The sequence below is a fragment of the Xenopus tropicalis genome, chromosome 4 (assembly GCF_000004195.4).
Source record: "Xenopus tropicalis strain Nigerian chromosome 4, UCB_Xtro_10.0, whole genome shotgun sequence".
Taxonomy (NCBI): domain Eukaryota; kingdom Metazoa; phylum Chordata; class Amphibia; order Anura; family Pipidae; genus Xenopus; species Xenopus tropicalis.
This window is the reverse complement of record NC_030680.2, coordinates 60,116,667-60,137,642: the sequence shown is the minus strand read 5'-3', so window position 1 is coordinate 60,137,642 and position 20,976 is coordinate 60,116,667. Positions and strand designations below refer to the sequence as shown.

The 20,976-nt window shown below is 41.9% G+C and overlaps 1 protein-coding gene across 6 annotated transcripts in view; it reads left to right on the top strand.

Moving 5' to 3' along the window:
- Positions 1-20,976, top strand: part of pmfbp1 (polyamine modulated factor 1 binding protein 1) — an 82,105-nt gene that overhangs the window by 60,641 nt on the left and 488 nt on the right. For all 6 annotated transcript variants that reach the window (XM_004913625.4, XM_004913624.4, XM_004913626.4 and 3 more), the window contains 23 exons: positions 263-346; positions 525-692; positions 859-942; positions 3,400-3,567; positions 3,678-3,899; positions 4,470-4,700; positions 6,866-7,096; positions 9,002-9,124; positions 9,205-9,331; positions 11,439-11,596; positions 12,375-12,621; positions 12,732-12,921; positions 13,003-13,156; positions 14,296-14,463; positions 14,576-14,743; positions 15,225-15,392; positions 16,848-17,015; positions 18,332-18,499; positions 18,647-18,709; positions 18,942-19,051; positions 19,548-19,622; positions 20,685-20,778; positions 20,869-20,933. In XM_004913625.4, the coding sequence (XP_004913682.1) occupies positions 263-346; positions 525-692; positions 859-942; positions 3,400-3,567; positions 3,678-3,899; positions 4,470-4,700; positions 6,866-7,096; positions 9,002-9,124; positions 9,205-9,331; positions 11,439-11,596; positions 12,375-12,621; positions 12,732-12,921; positions 13,003-13,156; positions 14,296-14,463; positions 14,576-14,743; positions 15,225-15,392; positions 16,848-17,015; positions 18,332-18,499; positions 18,647-18,709; positions 18,942-19,051; positions 19,548-19,622; positions 20,685-20,778; positions 20,869-20,933 (3,434 nt within the window). The remainder of the gene's footprint in view (positions 1-262; positions 347-524; positions 693-858; positions 943-3,399; positions 3,568-3,677; positions 3,900-4,469; positions 4,701-6,865; positions 7,097-9,001; positions 9,125-9,204; positions 9,332-11,438; positions 11,597-12,374; positions 12,622-12,731; positions 12,922-13,002; positions 13,157-14,295; positions 14,464-14,575; positions 14,744-15,224; positions 15,393-16,847; positions 17,016-18,331; positions 18,500-18,646; positions 18,710-18,941; positions 19,052-19,547; positions 19,623-20,684; positions 20,779-20,868; positions 20,934-20,976) is intronic.

Here is a 20,976-nt window from a genome sequence, read left to right as displayed (position 1 = left end):
CCAAAACATAGATGTCCATGAAATGTGGATAGCACCTCAAGTTTTTCTTTAAATCACATGGGTTTGTGTTTTTTCCTCTGTTAATGATTTAAAAACTGCAGTGCCCCTTTCAGCACAACCGCTTTCATCTAAACTTTTTAATAGAGGGAACGGTGACCCTGGCCACAGCAGGTTAGGTAAGCAAATTTGTGCATCATAGCATCAGAAACATAAGATGAAAGTATTCATCAAATATTTCCCCTTTCTCTTTGTGTGAGCTCAGGTGGAAGAGAAAGAGAACACAATTAAATCTCTGCAGCAGGAACTCTCTGAACTACAGGAGGAATTTGGATCTTGCAAAGGACAGGTGAGTTTGAGGAAACTGAAGTGTTTTTGAGACTTTAAGAATGGCCCCCATACCACTCTGGAGGTTAAAGGGAGACCTATAGGTTAAAGCATTTATGACTGGCCCTAAGAAATGGAATTTGACTGTTGTAATAAATCACAAGAGAGGTCTTTATTGGTGTCCTTGTTTTTCCTATTAGCTGTTTCAGTGCCAGGCAGAGGTGGAACAGCAGAGACAGGAGCTGGCAGCAGCAGCAGATGGAAAGAATGAGAGTGCAAAGCAGCTCTCACAGCTTAGCAGCAAAAATGAGAACCTGGAACTGGACCTCACCCTCCTGAGTGAGAAGCACAAGGCTGCACAAAAAGAGGTACTGGTAGTTTGTAAGGGGAATATTTCATTTTGGGCAGTGGTATTAGTATTATCTGGATTATATTATATTATCGTTAGATTTGATTTTGGGGGTTTAACTCTAAAGACAACCTTTAGGGTGATTAGAGAAAAAGAACAGTCTAACTTTTTCTTTTTCCATCCAGGTATCCACTCGTGATCAGTCGATACTAAATCTTCGTGCAGATCTCATGGCTAGAAATGAAGAACTGCAGCAAGTGAAAAATGAGGTCAGTAGGTGGAGTGTGCATTAGTTAAGTCACCCATACAGTGAAGCTATGGGCTATAGTCTTGCATAGAAATTGGCTGCAATTCAAGTAAGCACATGTTTTCTTGTGCATCATTCACTTACTGTATGTATATGCTACATGTGTTGCATTGTAAAGGATTTGCTTTTATATGAGAATATACTTGGATCCTCTCTGCCCAACTTCCAGGCTGCAAAAACCAAACCATTGGGTTAGTTACTATGGAAACCCACTAAACAAGATAACAGCAGCTCTCTGCAATTAATCCTAACACTATGGATATAAAGAATGGCCTCACAAATGGTAACAGAACAAACTACAGACCCTCGTACCCCCATCTGGCATAATCTAGGTTATCCCTTGGTTGCAGAAATGAAACATAGGGCATATGGTTTGATAAAGACATAAACAACATAGGGGACATCTAGGTAGGAATCTTTCCTGCATAAGAATTTAAGGAGCCCACATGAGGATCCACAGGTCTGAAGGCATTGTTCTGGCTAATAACAAACTGCTAGTTTACCTCAATAGATCCACACCAAGGGCCTTATATCTGTATATTATATTATATGGTTACAGGCTCAGAATGATTCAACTCTATGTGCTATATAGAGCCTACTATACCCCAACTAGATTACATCTAATGAACCCTGCTATACCTGATGCATGCACAAGATGCAGTCAGGATAAGGGCTCCCTGATACATATGCTATGGCAATGTCAAGATATTCAGTCATACTGGTCCACAATCCTAGACAGAATAAACCATACAACACAACCCACAATAAGCAGAACTCCCAAAGTATTTACACAAAACTGGAAGAGTACCACCCCTCCAGAAGTGCAGACCTGGGGAAAGTTAATGAATGAAAACTAAAACAAATGATTTACCTCAAAAGAGGGAATCCAGAGAAATTCCACAAAATATGGGGACAATGGTTGGACGAACAGCCCCTAACTAATGCAATTGTTGAGCAGTATTTGTCTGTAGTACAGTAGTGTTAAACATGCATGTAAACACAATATTATTCTAAAACTGCAGTAGATGTAATTATACCTCACTTGGCTATAAATTAATGTTCAAAAAACTTTACCTGAATTTAAAAAAAAATATATACATGGATAAATACTGAAAAAAAACAGTTCTGTTGACTAAGACATATAGGGGCCGATTCACTTAAGCCCGAAAAAATGAGGGATATTTATAGCTTGCGTTAAAAATAATATCACTTCTTATTTTTTGCGAGTTAACAATCAATTCACTAAAAGGACACTTGTCTGAATTAAGAAGCGATGTTCTTGTTGTTATTTATCTGGCAATGACATATTTTTAAGCAATATTTTAAACCATGCAATATATTTATGCGTTATTTCGTAGCACGCCATATTAGCACACACTATTGCGCACGTATCTGCTACTTTCTGAAAACTAGCGTTCTGAAAATTACCATTTCCCAGAAAACTCTAGGATACATCACTCTAGGGCAGTGATCCCCAACCAGTGGCTCATAAGCAACATGTTGCTCACCAACCCCTTGGATGTTGCTCCCAGTGGTCTCAAACCAGGTGCCCATTTTTGAATTTCTGGCTCTGAGGCACATTTTGGAGGCATAAAACTATGTGTACTGCCAAAAAGAGCCTCCTGTAGTCTGCCAGCCCACATTGGGCTACCAAATAACCAGTCACAGCCTTTTTTGGGCACCCCCTAGGAACTTTTTTCATGCTTTTGTTGCTCCCCAACAATTTTTATATTTAGATGTTGCTCATGAGTAAAAAAGGTTGGGGACCCCTGCTCTAGGGCAATCACATACTTGATCCTCTTCTTCACAAGCCAACAAAAATCCGACTGCAAACTCCATCTTGTCTTGCCAAACGCTCACGAACTGCAATGGTTTTTAAATACCGCCTACTCCAAGTAGGTGTTAATATTAGCACATATTACTGTGATATTTTACGCGTTTAACGCTTCATATGTGTTTGTGAATCCTGCGTTAGTATTATTTCTATTCGATAATTACCGCAATGCGATGCAAATACCGCTTTGCGATTTTGCGTTTTTTACGCATGCGAAATAACTTTGATTGGTACTTAATTATCGCACACTTTTTAACACTATGTGATAAGCGTTAACGACCTTTAGTGAATCGGCCCCATAGACTGTCAGATACAAGGGGCTGTGGCTGTATTTACATTTAGCTGCATTGTCTGTCTTAATGCCATTTTAGGATTTGGTTGGGATAATGCAGCGAAAATTCCTGCTGAATATGGAGCTGGTTGAATGATTATACAATGCCAGTTATGTATATTTGTGGCACTTCACCATGTAAGGTCCTGTGTACAAAGAATGCATTTTAGCAGATGTCCAATAGCCGTGTATTGATAGCACACAAGGATTCCTAGGAATATATGGCTAAATGAAGCATTACTTTTGATCTGCAGCTTATGGAGACTAGTGATGAGTTAAGCAGTGTCCGCATTAAACTCAAGAATCTCCAGAGTGATGTGCGAAGCCTCCAAGAAATTTGCACAGACCGGGAAAATGCAGTCAGTGAAAAGGAAAAATGCATCATTGAACTACAAAGAGAAAGAGAGGAGACCAATGCACAGGTGAGAAAGGAGCAAGGGAAAGGAATAATGTAATTGTTTATACACTGAGGTGGAAATTGTGATGGGCAATGGTGAAGCTGTGGAAAATCTATTTACTTTATACATCATAGGTACAGCGGCACCAGAAGGAGATTATATCCTTACGGCAGGCACACCAGCTAGAAGCAGAGTGTTTGAGAAAGGATACTCTGCGCCTGCAAGATAAATTGGAATCTGTAACCAGGAGAAAGGAGGATCAAGAAGTTGAGCTTCAGCGTTTAAGAACAAACAGAGAGAGGCTATCACAGGATCTGGAGCTGGCGCAACATATGCAACTGCAGCTGGAGGAGAAGGTGAAAACAAATGGTCATTTGCCTGTAAAATTTCCCCTTTGGTTTGCCAACTTTTACCCATGAACTCAATGTTTTCTTTGTCAGTATCTCTCCTGTCAGTAAAAATCAGTATTCCCTTTAAATACTTTTAAAATACTACTCGAAACATGACCTCCCAAATGGCTATTATTGGTTAAACATCTCTTATATATTTTCTTTTGCTTGAGTGCAATTTTACAATATTACAGGTATGGAACCGGTTATCCAAAATGCTTGGGACCTGGGGTTTTTCCAGATAAGGGGTCTTTCTGTAATTTGGATCTCTATACTAAAAAATCATTAAAATCATTGGGATTGGTTTGCCACCAAGGATGAATTTTATCTTAGTTGGGATCAAGTACAGAGTAATTTGAAATAATTTTTAAGTTTTAATTATTATTGATTAAAATAAAGTCTATGGGAGATGGCCTTCCCTTAACTTTGAGCTTTCTGGATAACGGGTTTCCGGGTAAAGGATCCCATACCTGTACTATTCTAATGACCTTTACTCATGATTGTTTTGTATTACTCTCCACTGCTGTCTTGTCTTAGTTGTCCCAGCGAGATGCGGACTTGCGTGTGCAAGGGGAGGAAGTTCAGCAATTGCAGACCCGGCTGTGGGAAGCAGAAGAGAGAGCACTGAATGCTGAGAATCAGAGTGGCTCTTCACTTAGCAGTATGGAACTCTACCGCAGTAAATACCAGGCTTGTGTGGGCCGCGCTGGGGAGCTTGAGAGCAATGTCAGACAGATGGAAGATGAAGTGCAAGAATTAAAACTTGAGGTTTGTGTTTAGATACAGTGCAAAAGGCATAAAAGGAAAAGACACATGTTAAATATGAATTCAGCTTAAAGCATTGTAAGCAATTGCAAGGTTTATTTGCACCTTCTACCAACCAGAGGAGACTGCAAAAAAGTCTCATTTATAAATGCATCTATCTCTCCGTTTGGCTTTATCTCCTTATATCCAGTATATTTACTGCACTGAATGATTTGGGAGCGTGGATCCTAGGCAGTATTAAAGATCTACAATTTTTGGGTATCCTATTAATTCTTTGCTATATTTAATAGTAGTGAATACCAGTTAATTCACTAAACAGGGGCAGATTTATCAAAATGTTAGTGTAAAAACATAAAAACATAAAGCATAAAAACTAAATTTTTAGAAGCGTATTTATCAATGGGTGAAAGTTAGAACTCACCATTTTTAAAGGAAAATCCCCAGTGGAACAAGGTCAATACAATGTTAAATGCTGAACAAACTATTTTACGGTCACTTGTTGGTGAATGAAGAAGGGTGGCAAATCATTGCATTTGTGCTATAGTTTTGACTCAAACCAAGGGGTCAAGAGTTTATGGCATATTGTTTGCATACCCAAATCTCTGATTTTATGTTTTTGGTATACCTTTATTAGTTAGTTCTTGCCAAAAAGTGATAGTGGGCAGCGACACATCCACCCAGTTTATGGCTATATCCTTTTTGCATAAAAGAAAAACAAAAAAATCTGATTCTGGCACAGATTGTATTTTTGAGTTAATCAAAGGCCCCTCCCCCACCGCAGACCAAACTTATTAACATATGAACAGGAATCAGCTGCTCCAACCTACAAAGTTACGGTGGCCATAAATGGGCAAATTTTAGCTGCCGATTAGGGTCCTTTAGACCGTTTCGGCAGCTTATCTGTCCATGTATGGGCACCCCTAATAAGCATACCTGACCAATATCTGGTCTAAAATTGGGCAGATCTCAATCGGGAAGGTTTGATTTTCCCATTGGATCAGGAACTGCATCGTCTCATTGATGCAGTCCTCGGTCCGACTGCCCATGCAGCCCCTATTTTAATTCTTCTCCTGATATGCCCACCTTAGGTGACACGGCAATTGTGGTTTTCATTGAAACAAGTTTATTTGTGGTTATATAAAAACTCTTAAAGGCACGAAGTTTGCCAGTCGCAGTAACCCATAGCAACCAAAAAGACGTTTGCTTTTAAACAGGTGACCAATAAATGCTGCCTGCTGATTGTTTGCTATGGGTTACTGTTCCTGGGCAAACTTAGTGCCTTTTATTACATAACCCCCTAAAACTGCTAATATCAGAATGCTGATAAATCTGCCTCTATAGGTCAGAGAATTGTTTATTTTGCTCTTCTCAGGGCTCGTGAGTCTTTTTGGGCGATTTCGGGAAATCGCGCCGCCGCGTGTGCCATCCCGCCGGCGACTTACATGTTCGCCGGTGGGATGGCGGGTCATGGCAACTCGGGGAGATTAGTCGCCCGCGAACAGGGAGTTTTGTCGCGGGCAACTAATTTCCCCGTGTGCCAGAGCCCTCAGGCTTGGCTCTGGCTTATCTCTGTCCATCATCAGGCTTGGTTATCTCTTGCACTGCTCAAGAGAGATAAGAATTTTTGTACAGATTGCAGTGCCGCCCTCATGCAAAGCACAGATAACATGCTAATTCTAAGGGTGAAGACACACGGAGCTACTTAGTAGCAACTAATAAATGCCAGAAAATACCCTGCCATAGTCAATACCGAGAATTGCCTCTGCTAAAACACATTAAGACTATTATCGGTAAATGATCAGCATTGTCTATTTTAGTAGCCGTGACAAGTAGTTGCTACTAGTAGCTCTGTCTGTCTTCACCCTAAACCTTGTTAGATGGAAAAGCAATATTGAGGGCTAGTCTTTGGCAAGTTTCAAAAAAATTAAATTAAAAACAAAACTAAGCCACCTTTGGATTACCATTTGTTGGTAATCCATTTCTGCCTTTATTCTAGAGGAGTTGAAAGCAGTGAAAGCTTGGTATGATTAAAAACTATTGTTTATTTTTCTATACGGACAGGAGGGACTGGCCTTCTTCACTTCTCACTGAAGGCAAATGTTTAAAGACACCTCTGTAGGATTGTGGTAGTAACACCTAATTTTTTAATTTACTGTGCTTATGTGCAGGTGGCTGAGAGAGATGCACGCCTTTCTGCCCTGCGAGGAGAGCTGCTGGTTATGCAGCAGGAGCTAGAAAGCAAATGTTCAGAGCTGGAGAGTTGTGAGGAAGCCATTGATCAGTTAACACAGGAACTTCAGGCCACACAAGCAGACCTAAGCACAAGCCGCAAGCAAGCACGGGAGAATGAGGAAATGCTTCAGTCAGTTAAAGAACGTGCAGCAGGGTTACATGGACAGGTAAGCTATTAGTTAGGATAAAGTCATTATGTAGCCTCTGTTTCCCCAAAGTGTCATGGGAGTGGTTTCGGTTCAGTAAGTAACTCAAGGACTCTCTGGTTTTATGGACTTATAGCTGTAGGCTGTCAGTGGAGGATGTCTTTCATGTAATAGATGTATCTATCCCCTCTAATATTTTCCTTACTAATCCTGAGGCCTAGTCCTAATTCTTTTTTATTAGGAATATTCTGCCTAATAGCCAGAATGGGCTCCCTGGTGCTCTCAGTTTATCTCCACCTATGTACCTAGTGTTGCTGCTGCTGCGTTTTGCTATAACATTAGATGATCCCCTCTAGTCATCACATCTTTCCTTATCTTACAGGAATGGAAATCAATGCCCCAGGTCATTTCTTACCTTTTTAGTCCAACCCTGTTAGACAGCAGCTAAGGCAAAAACTGCCATTTCTTCCAGGTGGATCATATGAGTATGTGGTCTCGGGTAGACAGCCACTGCTATAATGCATTACATTAGGGCACTGGGTACTTTTCAGTCAGTGGAGTAATTCCAGGCCCAAGCAACATCATACTTGCACTTCAACTTCGACAAAACAGTTATGGGTACTTTTCAGCCAGCTGAAATACTCTGGGCAAATAGTGCCCAGTGTGCTATGAGCCTAGAAAGCTAGGTGCTGTCTGAACAAAGCTACTAAAAGTTATTTAACCTTTGCAGTTGGCCAATTCTATCACTTTAGTCAACACCTTGCTAAAGGGGAACCCCAAAAACTATTTTTGCATAGAGAAAGGCACTGCCTTTCAAGGCAGTCGTACTACTTATGAGCTTATTATGGGCTAAAGTGAATCCCTTTATTCCTATGCAGGTTCCAGTCATATATACCAGAATTCTTACAGCTTGTCCTGATATTTTAAACAGATGTAAGTTTGCTTGCCCTGTTTGTGCAACCATCCTGGCATGCATGTAATACAGTTCTCTGGCACAAAGAGAATTCATTTTCCAGGACAATCTGGTACTTTGTTTAAATGCAGATAATTGCTTATTAACCCCTTGTGATTCCATGTTGTTCAGTTTGTTTGGTTGTCTTGCTCTATTTTCTGCAGTCTTGACACTTTTCCAGCATGCAGTCTTGCCATAATGTTCCAGATGCATAGCATGTGTGCATTATAAATGTAGAAATGTGATGTTCCCATATCTTTGTACCTCTCTAGCCAAATACACACAATTGCATGGTAATGCACCCTGTGTTTGATATTCATACACATATCAAACTGTTAAATGAAGTAAATATACTGTGTTTTTGGTGGGTGCATATTTATTTCATTGGGGCATGGTTTACATATATTTATTCTTTGCATATTTGCACCGTTGCACTTTGACGGAACATGGTATAAAAGAAACCTCTACAAAGACTACAGTGATCCAGGGCATGTGCATTTTTTCCTCTGCCACCCATACAAGTATATGTTTTTGGGCCCCCTTTGTTTCAGAGCCCCGATAATGATGGGGCTTCCCATTCCTGAATGGTGATGAATATTCTGTTGATGTCAAAAGAGAATACCTCTGCAAATGGAAATGGTGCTTTGTGTATATGTGCAAATATACAGAGGAAGAATATTTCTGTAAACAAGGGCCATAGCTGAAAGATAACAACTGATATATTCAGTTTAATATGCAAATTAGGAAAAGGAAGGGTTAAAGACAATCACACGCTTCATACGTGGTGAAAAAATTTCAGCTTCCGTGTCTTCCAGCTTTCTTATGTGACAAAAAGATGATTTTTAGGATTCAGATCAGCCAGAGGCATGGATTCAGCCAAATCCTGCTGAAAAAGGCAAAATCTTGCCAAAATCCCAAACTCAATCCTGGATTTGGTGCATCCCTAGTTAATATAGTATCTGTCTGTTTAACAGGTAGTAGAACTGGAAGAGGACCTAGTGAAACTGCAGACAGATTTTGCTTCTTATAAAGCCACTCACAGATACAGCGACAACAGCTATGGAGAGCTGGAGAGACTGGTCATGCAGCTTAACCAGGTAAGGTGGCCCCTCCACCTCCTCTAATGCAGCACAGTGTATGTATGATAGTTCTAACACTATGCTGGTTCCATGCTCAGGAGCTGAACCACGTAGAGGCAGAGGTGCAAAGACAGAAGCAGGAGACTGCTCATAGCCACTCACTTTTGCATGAGCTGAAATTGGATCTATCTAAAGAAAGAGAGCAAAGAAACAGCACTTTGAAAGGTAGGTTTGTGCTAATGGCATTGCATATGGCAGGGTGTGGGGGGGCACTATAGCATGGGGACAACAATATAATAGGGAGTTTGTATAGGCAGATAATAAAACACCTTTGAATATAGTGGCTAATTAATAATTGTGTGTGTGTATGTATATATAAATATATATAAAATAATTGATGCCACTTGGCACTTACTAGATGATTTCCTCCTGCAGACGGCTGGGGATTTTGCCAGTGGTCGGGCATTGCCTGGCCTTGTGATCCACACTGCACCCTAAATGCACATTTACTGCCCCAGTCAGTGTTTTTGTTTTATTTACTCATACTGCTTTGCTTGGCTTGTGCTTCTCACTGTCTAACTAGGTTTGTTTCTTTGCCTCCATTTCGCTTTGTACCTCTAAGCTTTATTTTAATGCACAATGTAAGCATTTCACTTAACCACTTTTGGTGCTAATTCAGCTATACGTTCTGAATTTATGTGGATTTCGCTTTGGCATACAGTCTTCTTAATCATTTATTTTTAAATGTACACATTGCATAATGCTGCTTTGAGTTGCTACAGCAACTGGCTTCTGTTTGGTGCCTGTTTTCTGGGGATGGGTATTTAGCCCCAGCACGTCAGACAGGTAGTAGCCAGGGGTGAGGATGCAGCTCTGGCTACTAACAAACAGACAATGCCTAAGTCAGTGCTGTCCAAATTCTGTGGTACCGAGGGCCGGAATATTTCTGGCCTACATGGTAGAGGGCCAATAATGGAAGCCAGTTTTGACCATTCCTCTCTTTTAAACCACACCTACTTGAAACCACACCTACTTGAAACCACACCCATGTTATCGCATGGCCATAGCTATATTAATGGTGGTAGCGCAGCAAAAACCTGCCATACTCTGCCTTCCCTACCCTGTCTGTGTGTGCTATACTCTGCCTTCCCTACCCTGCCTGTGTGTGCCATACTCTGCCTACCCTAACCTGCCTGTGTGTGCCATACTCTGCATGTCCTACTCTGTCTGCCCTACCCTGCCTGTGTGTGCTATACTCTGCCTGCCCTATGCTGCCTGTGTGCATGGCACACACAGGCAGCATAGGACAGGCAGAGTATGGCACACACAGGCAGCATACAGTGACACAATGCTGGCACTGCTCCTACAGTTTGCATAACTATATATTAAAAAAAACTTTTTAATTGCGGTACCACCTCAGTATATGTTCTTTTTATAATGTGCAGTGTTTATTTGTGAGTTTCTACTGCTGTCTGAGGTGTGAAGAGGTGAACAATGTGGGTGATTACAGTCTGAGCCTGAGGTGTGAACAATGCAGAGGGTGAACAATGTAGGGATTAAAAGGTGTGAACAACACAGGGGATTACATGTTTAAACAATACAGGGGGATTACTGCCTGAATCTGAGGTGTGAACCACGCAGGGGGCCAGTACTGATACTATTTAAAGCTTACAAAGCAGCCAGAGAGGTGGGGGGCCACACAGAGGGGGGTCACAGGCCACCAGTGGGACAGCACTGCCCTAAGTTGAATAAAATAGAGTGGAGGTAGGAGAGGCCATATAATCACATGCAGGTTCAAAAAAGCATATTTAATACCTGAATAAGTTGCTTGTTTATAAAATTGCTTCTCTTTTGCTTTTATACCATTTGTCATATCTTCACTGCAACGGGCTGGGCCTAAAACTAGCCCCTGTCATTTTTAGTATTTTCTCGGCCAAAATGAAGCCCCAGGAACACTGCTTGTTCGCACCATTACCACAGAGTGAAATTATTAGTAGAAACATTACTCACCTCATTGTCCTTATGACAAAGTAAATAATAACAGCAGCGTTAAACAGCACAAGCACTAAAAGGGGCTTGTTGGGCGATGTAGCTGAAGGTACAGTAGCCAAGTGCGCCCCGGCAGTAGTATTCCCCTTCTTGGGAGACAGGCAAGGAGCACATTTTAATACAAGTACCCTTACTGAAAGTGTTTTTTTGCTCAACTGACTGCAGGGAAATCAGTGGGACCACAACTGCACTCATGTTTGTAAATGACCCCTACTGCTTTTAGCCAGAAAATGTATCAAGTGTCAGCACATTTCTGTCGGTCACTGTCTCCTCCTTTACCCAGATGTGGAGCGCCTGGAGCAAGAGGTTTGCAGCCTCCGGAGGGACGCAGCATCACAGATCCAAGAACACAAGCTTCTGGTTTCTGAGCAACAGCAGCAAATCCAGAAACTGCAGGAGGAGCTCAGAGAAAGTGCTAAACGTCTTGCTCAGAGGGAACAGGTGAGAGAAGATGGACATTTGTATTTGTGGGACAGCTCACCACCCTGGGGCAGGTGTTAAAGGTATAAGAGTGTATTGTAAAAAAAAAAATAACATAAAACTTGTCTAGTAACCCACAGCAGCCAATCAGCAGAGGTCAGGTACTTTAAAGCAAACATCTGGTTAGTTGCTACAGGTTACTAGACCCAGGCAAATGTTTTCCTTTTTAGTACCTTGCACCCAAAGTACTTGTTCAAACTCTATAGTTTATTTGTATTTCTGTATGTGTTCAACTTAAAAACCTAAATATTGTATCTGACTAGAGAAAAACAGGTGGGATAGAGACCTATCCAAGTAACTCATTGGGCCTCATTTATTAACAATGGGCAAATTTGCATCTGGGCAGTAACCCATAGCAACTAATCTGTCATTAGTTCTTTTTCAGCCAGCTGCAGACTTGGGCTGACATGGGTTAGTGCCCAGGTGCAAATAGTGTTTATAAATAACCTTATTGACTTTGGAATGGTGAGAATGTGAATGAGCTTAAAAAAAGCAAGGTGGATTAAAGATGGGTGGTTAGGGAGAGAATATGGCAGAAATATAACTTTATAAAAGAGACATTGTTACATATTAAGGCAAGTATACTATTTCAATTATTTAAATTTGATAACTGTAAAAGTCAGAAAGCAGAGGATTCTAATGTCCATGGAGTTCATGGTGTATTTCGCTAAAGATACAGTTCTAGCATGTTTGCTTGCATGTAAGTACTCAGCTCAGCTGCATTTCTTGCTTCCTGCAGGCCATCCAGAAGCGCGATACTGTGTTACGTCAGTCTGAGGCTGACCTCCTTAGAGCTCGCAGTTCCCAAAAATCACAGCAACAGGAGATAGAGCGCCACCTTGAGTCTGCTCGAGCGATGGAGAAGAGATTGCAGAATTCACAGAAAGAATGTGAGCAGAGAGAACGAGAAAATTGTTCCTTAAGAACAGAAATGCAAGATCTGAAAAGTGAGCTTAAAGAAACATATGCACTTCATCAACAAGCAGGTAATTCAAATAAGAGAGTAAAAAAAGATGCATGAAATCGTGTTAAGTACATTAATACTACTGGAGCAGTATAGAATAAACATGCTGATATGTCCCTGTTTCTATCACAGTGCAGGAGCTGGCTGGTCAAGAGGAAAAGACACTTTTATTAGAGAGCACACTGCAAAGCACCCAGGAGCAGTTAAGTGAGCGCGTGGCTGAGGTTGTGAGACAGGAACAGCACCTGCGCAGGCTGGAAAGTGAAATGCGCACATTGAGAGAGAGGACAAGTAGCAGCGAAGAGGAGCTGGAACAGTGCAGGTACTAGGATTTAGCAAAGTGTCTCTATGTTACATTGTAGCTTAGGTGTCTCTAACCTTTCCTCTGTGCCTCTGAGAGCAGATCAATAATGGAACGACTAAAGTGGGAGCTTAATGAGGTAAAGAAGAAACATCAGACCTCCTCACAAGAAGCCTTGAGTTTGCAGCACTCAGTTAGTAAACTTCAGCTTGAGCAGGCCAATGAGCAGGAGCAATGTAAAGCTATGCAGCAGCAGGTAACAATGAGTGGCACAAGTACCTCTGTTGGAATAGGTTGATTCTAATTGCTCTATATCAGTGCTGTCCAACTTCTGTTGTACTGAGGGCCGGAATTTTTCCGACCTACGTGGTGGAGGGCCGATAATGGAAGCCAGTTTTGACCACTCCCCTTTTTGAAACCGCACCCACTTGAAACCACACCCATGTTATCACATGACCATACCCATATTAATGGTTGTAGTACAGCAAAAACCTGCCATACTCTGCCTGCCCTACCCTGCCTGTGTGTGCCATACTCTGCCTTCCCTACCCTGCCTGTGTGTGCCATACTCTGCCTTCCCTACCCTGCCTGTGTGTGCCATACTCTGCCTTCCCTACCCTGCCTGTGTGTGCCATACTCTGCCTTCCCTACCCTGCCTGTGTGCCATACTTTCACTGTGTGTGCCATTCTTGACTGGTTTGTGCCATACTTGGCCTGTGTGTGTCATACTCTGCCTGCCCTACCCTGCCTGTGTGTGCCATACTCTGCCTTCCCTACCCTGCCTGTGTGTGCCATACTTTCATTGTGTTTGCCATTCTTGGCTGGTTTGTGCCATACTTGGCCTGTGTGTGCCATACTCTGCCTTCCCTACCCTGCCTGTGTGTGGCATACTCTGCTTGCCCTATGATGTGATGGCACACACAGGCAGCCTACAGTGACACAATGCTGGCACTGCTCCTACAGTCTGCACAATAACTATATATTAAAAAACTTTTTAATTAAAGTACCACCTCAGTATATGTTCTTTTTGTAGTGTGCAGGGATTATTTGTGGGTTTCTACTGCTCCTGAGGTGTGAACAGGGGAACAATGTGGGTGATTAGAGCCTGAGCCTGAGGTGTGAACACTGCAGGGGGTGAACAATGCAGAGATTAAAAGGTGTGAACAGTACAGGGGATTACATATTTAAACAATACAGGGGGATTACAGCCTGAATCTGAGGTGAGAACCATGCAGGGGGGGGCAGTTAATCACAGTACTGATACCATTTAAAGCTTAAACAAGAGTAAGCCATCAAAGCAGCCAGACAGGTGGGGGGCCACACAGAGGGGGGTCATGCGGGCCGCCAGTTGGACAGCACTGCTCTATATAATATTTTTACACTGGTAACTATCAGTTACAGGAGCAGAATGCCATCCAGAAGAGTCTCCGAGCTGAGCTGGCACAGCAACAGGACAGACATGATGAGCTGCAGAGACAACAGCAGCAGAGCAAAGATCGAGAGAGCATGCTGCAGCGAGAAGTAGAGGAGCTGAGCCTGAAAATCGAGCACTCTAACAGGCTGGTGAGTATAGACAGAGACAGCATGAATGGCAGAGACATGCAGAGAATTAAGTAAGAATGAACTGGGTATATTGTTGGTAAGTGTTAATCAATGACAACATGAATTGCAACAGTTAGCAGAAAGAGATCGGGCACTTCAGAGCTTGCAGAAAAGCTACTCACAACTAGAAAGGAGATTTCAGAATGCACACGAGGGAGCCAGAGAGGGTGCAGCAGAACTGGAATTAACCAAGAATGCTTTGCTACAGACACAGAGGAAAATCCAAGTCCAGACCCAAGAGGTAAGTGTACAGCAGTATATTTTTGCTTTTATGCATCAGTATGCCTGACTCTTTCCTACACTTTGCACATCACCACATTTAAGCCTCATCCACTTACTCTGTCTTTAAGCTCCATCCTCTTAATGCCTATGAACAACTCCCACATTTATTACATTGTGCTAAGGTCTTTTTACATCACATGTTATAATAACAGGAACAAAGCTTTCTCATGCCTAGTAACAGCAACCAATGTGATATTTCCTTCAAGTATTGTTCAAGCCTGCAGTAGCCCAATGCATGCTAATTGCTAATAGGACTCTATGGAACGGCTTTATTACAGTAGGTGCTTAAATTGCACCATTGCAGTACCTAAAGGAAACCAATCTACTATTAAATTGACCAGCCTACTAAAAGTCAGAAAGTGAAGACAAAGATCTGATTGTGGAACAGGAGCAGGAGTGATTCCCACACCAATTTCTTCTTACATCATTTGTACTTTTAGCTAAATCGCTTGGAAGAATCTTTGTCATGCTTGCGTTCAGAGGGGGAGGCAGCGCAGAAGATTGCAAGGGGCCAAAGCCAGGAACTGAGCACAGCACAGGAGAGTGTGACAGAACTGAGAGGTCAAATGACTGCAGCACATGCCAAGCAGAGAGAGGCCATGGAGCAGGTAATACTTACAAAATGAACTACTAAAACAGGAAAAAAGTTCTGTAAAGAAATATACAGGCATGGGGTCTATTACCTGATATGCCTGGGAGCTGGGGGGGGGGGGGGGGTTCAGGATAACACATATTTCCATGATTTGGCTCTCTGTACCTTAAAGGAGAAAGAAAGTCATTTTGGCATTTTACTGCCAATAGATTTGCCACATAAGTGCCACCTAGTACACTACATTTATTCTGCTGAAACCATTAACATACCTGAGCAAACGGCTTTAGAAGCTTTCTCCTTTTGCTTAAGATAGCAGCTGCCATTTTAAGTAGCTTCCTGCCTGCAGTCTCTAGTTGTTAGAACTGAGATCACACATTCCTAAGGGAGGGGGGGCAGGAGAGGGGAGGGGTGAGCAGGAGAGAGGAGAGAACTGCGCAGACTCTGGCCCCTGGAATTAAGGCTATTTCTGAGAGAGGAAGTTAGACACTGGAACATCATGTTTACAAAAAAAGAGACAAGAAATCCTGTATTCCTTTTGATAGAGGAAGTGCTTATGGCTGTATTTACATAGACCTTTCTGATAAAGATTACTTAGTTTTTACCTTTCCTTCACCTTTAAGTCTACTAAAAATAATTTAAATTATATAAAACCATTGTTGTTGGTGTGCCACCAATATGGATTCATGCAGCAACTAGGATTAAGTACAAGGTACTGTTTTATTATATCAGAGTTTTTCACTTAAAATGGACTCTGTGGGACTCTAATTGAGAGATTTCCAGATAACTATTCTAAATAAAATATAAAGTACCAACATTGAGATTTCCCATATACGCTGACTTCCACAGGCCAAAAAGAATGTAATGCCAAGCTTAGCAGGACTACTTTTGCTGGGCTATTGCTAAGTTAGGCTACAGAGCTTATGTTTTTCAGAACTATACCAGCCCATATGAAAGTAAATAAACCCTGGAAGGCAGTGGTTTTTGCACTTTGCAATGCATCAGCTCATAAAGATACAGATATATGGAATCTTTTTGTATCATCCATAGACCTGAGAGTATCCAGTTCAACTAATAAGGCTGATGTCACACGTAAGAGTTCACATTCCAGAGCAGATATCTGCTGTGTGTGCCTGCACCCGGAGCCACTGAATCAGACCGGGTACAGGCACACGGGGGTTAAGGGGTTGATCCTCTACCTGCGCTTTCTCGAGAAGCATAATGGGTGAAGTCAAAGACACATTACTCCCATACCTGTTACTGTGTACAGTATAAATATCACACCCAGTACCTGGTTGCAAGCAAAGTCATCCTGTTTTGCCTTTCATCATCTACTTTTTGTGGCACAACTTTTTCAACTACCCTTTCTAACATTCTACCCTTTTTAACATTCACCTACCTGTCACTAACTTGAAAGGCAAGGATCAATGCAATTATTAAAAAAAAAACCACCTTTTAAATACTATTTCTACAGCTATCTGAGCGCACCAGGGAGTTGGCAGCTCTGCGGAATGAGTTACAGCGCAGTCAACAGAGAAAGGCTGAGCTAAAGAGAGAACTTGCAGCACAGGAGGAACGTGTTCAGAGACTGACCGCAGAGGTCCATTCTTTGCGTGAGCTTCAGCGACAGAAAGATCAAGAGGTAACATTGTACAGTAATGGGGGGAACAGAGGGATAACAAGCAGATTTCAGTGCTAAAGCCCTAATAATGTCAAATGGGTACTCTTGGTATGCACGCATCAGTATCTATCAGATGCTCTTTGTTAGGGGTGCTTCTGGAAGGTCCCTAAAAAGAAACAATCACTCGTGGAAACTAGTAAGATGCTGGGAAAATAAGCAAAAGAATGCAAAAACCTGTATTAGGGCAGGCAAAGTATGGCACACACAGGCAGTACTCTGCCTGCCCTTAGCTGCCTGTGTGCCATACCCTGCCTGCCCTATGCTGCCTGTGTGTGCCATACTCTGCCTGCCCCATGCTGCTGTGTGATCCATACTCTGCCTGCCCCATGCTGCTGTGTGATCCATACTCTGCCTGCCCTTAGCTGTTTGTGTGTGCGCATGCTAACTTAGCGTGCTCATGTGGCCTGTGGGCCGCAGTTTGGACAGCACTGAGCTAGAGATTTCACACCCCAGTGCTTCTCTTGCTAATCTTCCTCTGCAGTGTGCTACTATAATGCTACTTCTGGGCACTGAGCTGTCTTATGATCATGCGTCCAAAAGCAAGAAGATAGCCTTGAGCGAAGAACCTATAGGCACATACAGACATGTGCTCCTAGTGCTTCTTGTGCACAAAATAAGTGCAAGGCGCTGGTATAGAAGAACATTAGACAGTGTTGTGTATAGTGCTTTAATTGGCTTATTTATACTGTTTCTGCCACTGCTATCAGGGCTCTTACAAATGGGTGTGTATTTTATGCAATACAGGCTTGAGTGCACCTAAACGCATCAGTGAATAATTCCACTATATTCTGCCTTGCTCTATTCACAAGCTTCCAGAATTGCATTTGTTTTTTTGGATGCGACATGCTACAAATGCATGCTGAGCACAAAAAAACATATTGCATTTTAAATTCAAAGGAGACATATAGCATAACTAAACCCACCCCAGTGTTGTTGGCAAAATACATAATATATGGTGCTGGTTTTACTTTGCGCCAAAAATGTATATTGAACTTTTTTTAAAAAAAAAACTTTATTGGAGCTCCTTATAAATCCTCTCAGCTCCCTGTTTGTGTTCAAACTGACCAGTATATACTAATACTGAAATGGCAATGAGCTTCTCATATGATTAAATGCAAAATGTTTACAATCAACCCACATGTTTTGTGTAATATACACAGACTAGTACTTACATGAACAGTCAGACTAGAGATTACTGTACTGGGCAGATTTGGGGATGATTTGACTTTGGATGACAAGGTGCACAGTCACCCACATTCCTGCTCTTAATGTTCCAGGTGGAGGTTAGTGAGGGGCGCCGGAGGGAGCTGAACAACCAGCTGCAGCACTGCCAGAGGCTCTACCAAGACAGCTCCCGTGAGCAGAGACAGAGGGAAGAGGAGATGAAGCAGCTGCAGGGGCAACTTGATGCCTTGATAGAAAAAACAAAACAGGAGGGAATTGAGGTAGTACATATTGCTGGGTGAAAAAAGTCTGCTGTCTCAGAGGGCAACACACTGTAATGCTGCTAATCAGCAGATCTTCTTTCATTCCTATTAACTACCATCTTGGTACATAAAATGGAGTCATGTCTGTTTCTTTTTGTCATACAGAAAGAGGCTTTGCAGACATCATTCAACCATCTAAAACAGAAATACAGTGCGGCTACTAGTGAGGCAAGTGCCTGGTGTACCTGTTGTGGGACTTGTTTCATTCCAGAGCTGGAGCCAGTGTGGCACATGTTTCTTGATGTCATTAAATCCTACAGCACCGTAACAATAGTGGATTTGCTGCCCAGAGTTGTGTGGAAGAGCCAGCACTAAAACTCTTTTTGGGGGGAGGCGGTGGGTTACATCTTTAGCTGCTCGGTATCTGCATGGTGGCATAACTCACTTCATTTTACTCTAGCTGGAAACTCTGAGAAACTCTTTGGAAGCAGCAAGATCTGACTGCCGCCGCTTGCACCATGAAAGTGAACTGGTCGTGAGCAATGTAAATGACTGGGTGAGCGAGCAAAAGTAAGTGCCTCCCCTAGCAAACCCATTTAGTAGCGTGTTTGCTTTCATGCATAGACTTGTTCTTTGCCACTATTACCTCAGCCTTAATGATGGTGAAGGGCATGCAAACAGAAATATTGTTATTGAAGAAGGTACACATTAGAAACATTGGAAAACTTCATACATTGGGTCTAGATTTACTAAAATTGGGCAAAGTTTTTGGATATACATTCACACCTCAGTGTATATTTACACTTAAACTCACTGGTACAAATAGATTTACAATTTGGATCCCTGTAGGAAAAAACATAGGGAAGCAAAAGAAAATATTGGAAACTCTGTAGTGAATGGAAATGCATCCTCCATTGCACCATCGCTATTTATCTTTTTTGAAAAAAAAAAATAGGCCTAATTTAGTTGCACTAAACACAAAATGCACCGCAAGCTGCTGTTGAACTAAAACATCATTTTCTATATGAAGCTTAGCTTGTATCTAACTTGTCACCTTATGTAACAGACAAGCCAGCAAGACCCTAGGAGAGAAGATCCGGGAGCAGAGTAAACAGATCGGGCAGCTGGCAACAGAAAAGGAGTGAGTTGTTCTTGCAAATCCATTTCTTTCAACTGCATTAAGTTTTACCAGATACATCCAGTGTCAGACCCCCTCATTATTTGGCTTTCATTCTGTTCAGTTTAAAATACACTTTATATAGACACAGTCATGTAATTCATATCATTAGCGGCACATCGGTTTCCAAATTCGCCCGAGGTTGCTTCGCGAGGAAATTTCAGGCAACTTTACAAAATAAAGCGCCACATATATTTTGCCAACAGCAATTCACTTTTATTGCCGGTGGTAAAGCATTTTAGGGAGACTTGTTGACCACAGTAGCCCAAGATTTAACCGTGAGCAACAAATCTCCCCATGTGCTGTCACCCTAATGGTTTATTTATTTTGGTTTAGTTTATGCTAAATGTGTCAGGCAGGGCTGGACTGGGAGTAAAAAGCAGCCCTGGAAAAAAAATAAATAAATAACAAAGCAGCCTACATATAAACGTGTGTGTAACATATCAACATAAAACTGAATGCCTGGGGTCTACTGAACCAAATGCTCAGCTTCTCAACCTGGAAGTGCTACATTCTGTGGAATTTCTGTACCTTTATTCACAGATAGTAGATTCTAGGATCTGTAGTGCCTAAAGGGTTAACCCCTTTTTTAAAGTGGGCCCACTTTAAAAAAAAAAAAAAAGGCAGCCCCATTCTAAGTCTGTTAGGCAGCCCAAAGGCATCATAAGTTCTATTTATATTTCTCATGTTGAAGGCAAAAATGTGTATATTTCCCCTTGAAAAGGGAAGTTCCACACAAAAACTACAATTACAAACAAGATTTCAGTGAATACATATTGGAAAGTTACTTAGAATTACATTTTATTTCATTATGCAAAAAAAAATTTTTTTTTGGGTGGAGTTTTGGTATTCTGCTCTGACCCCCCCATGCTGGTATAATCATTCTCCTTCTAAACAGTTTAAAATGTCTACAAGAGATGCTGTACCTTGTGCTAACACAGTTGATTAGTGATAGCCCAAGCTTTGGGTAATGTACCAAAAGCTGGTTGGTAAATGCTTTATGCTTACTATCCGTTCTACAAACAGCCATTTGCAGGAGGTGATAGAACAACTTCACCGAGAGAACAGGCAACTCAGGCAGCAGCTAGACGAGTGGAGAATAGAAAATGAACGCTATAAGGTAAGCACCGTGTGCAAAAAGGTATTTCTGTTTGGGCTATACCATTGTATTCTAACAGTGCTTGTTATAGCTGGCTGTGCTGTATTCTAGCTGACTCTGCATAAATCTGACCTGGACAGCAGGAGTCCCAGTGACCTTCTCACTGAAGATGTGGGGTAAGAATCCAGCATAACTGTTATCAGTCACTACCTACAAAAT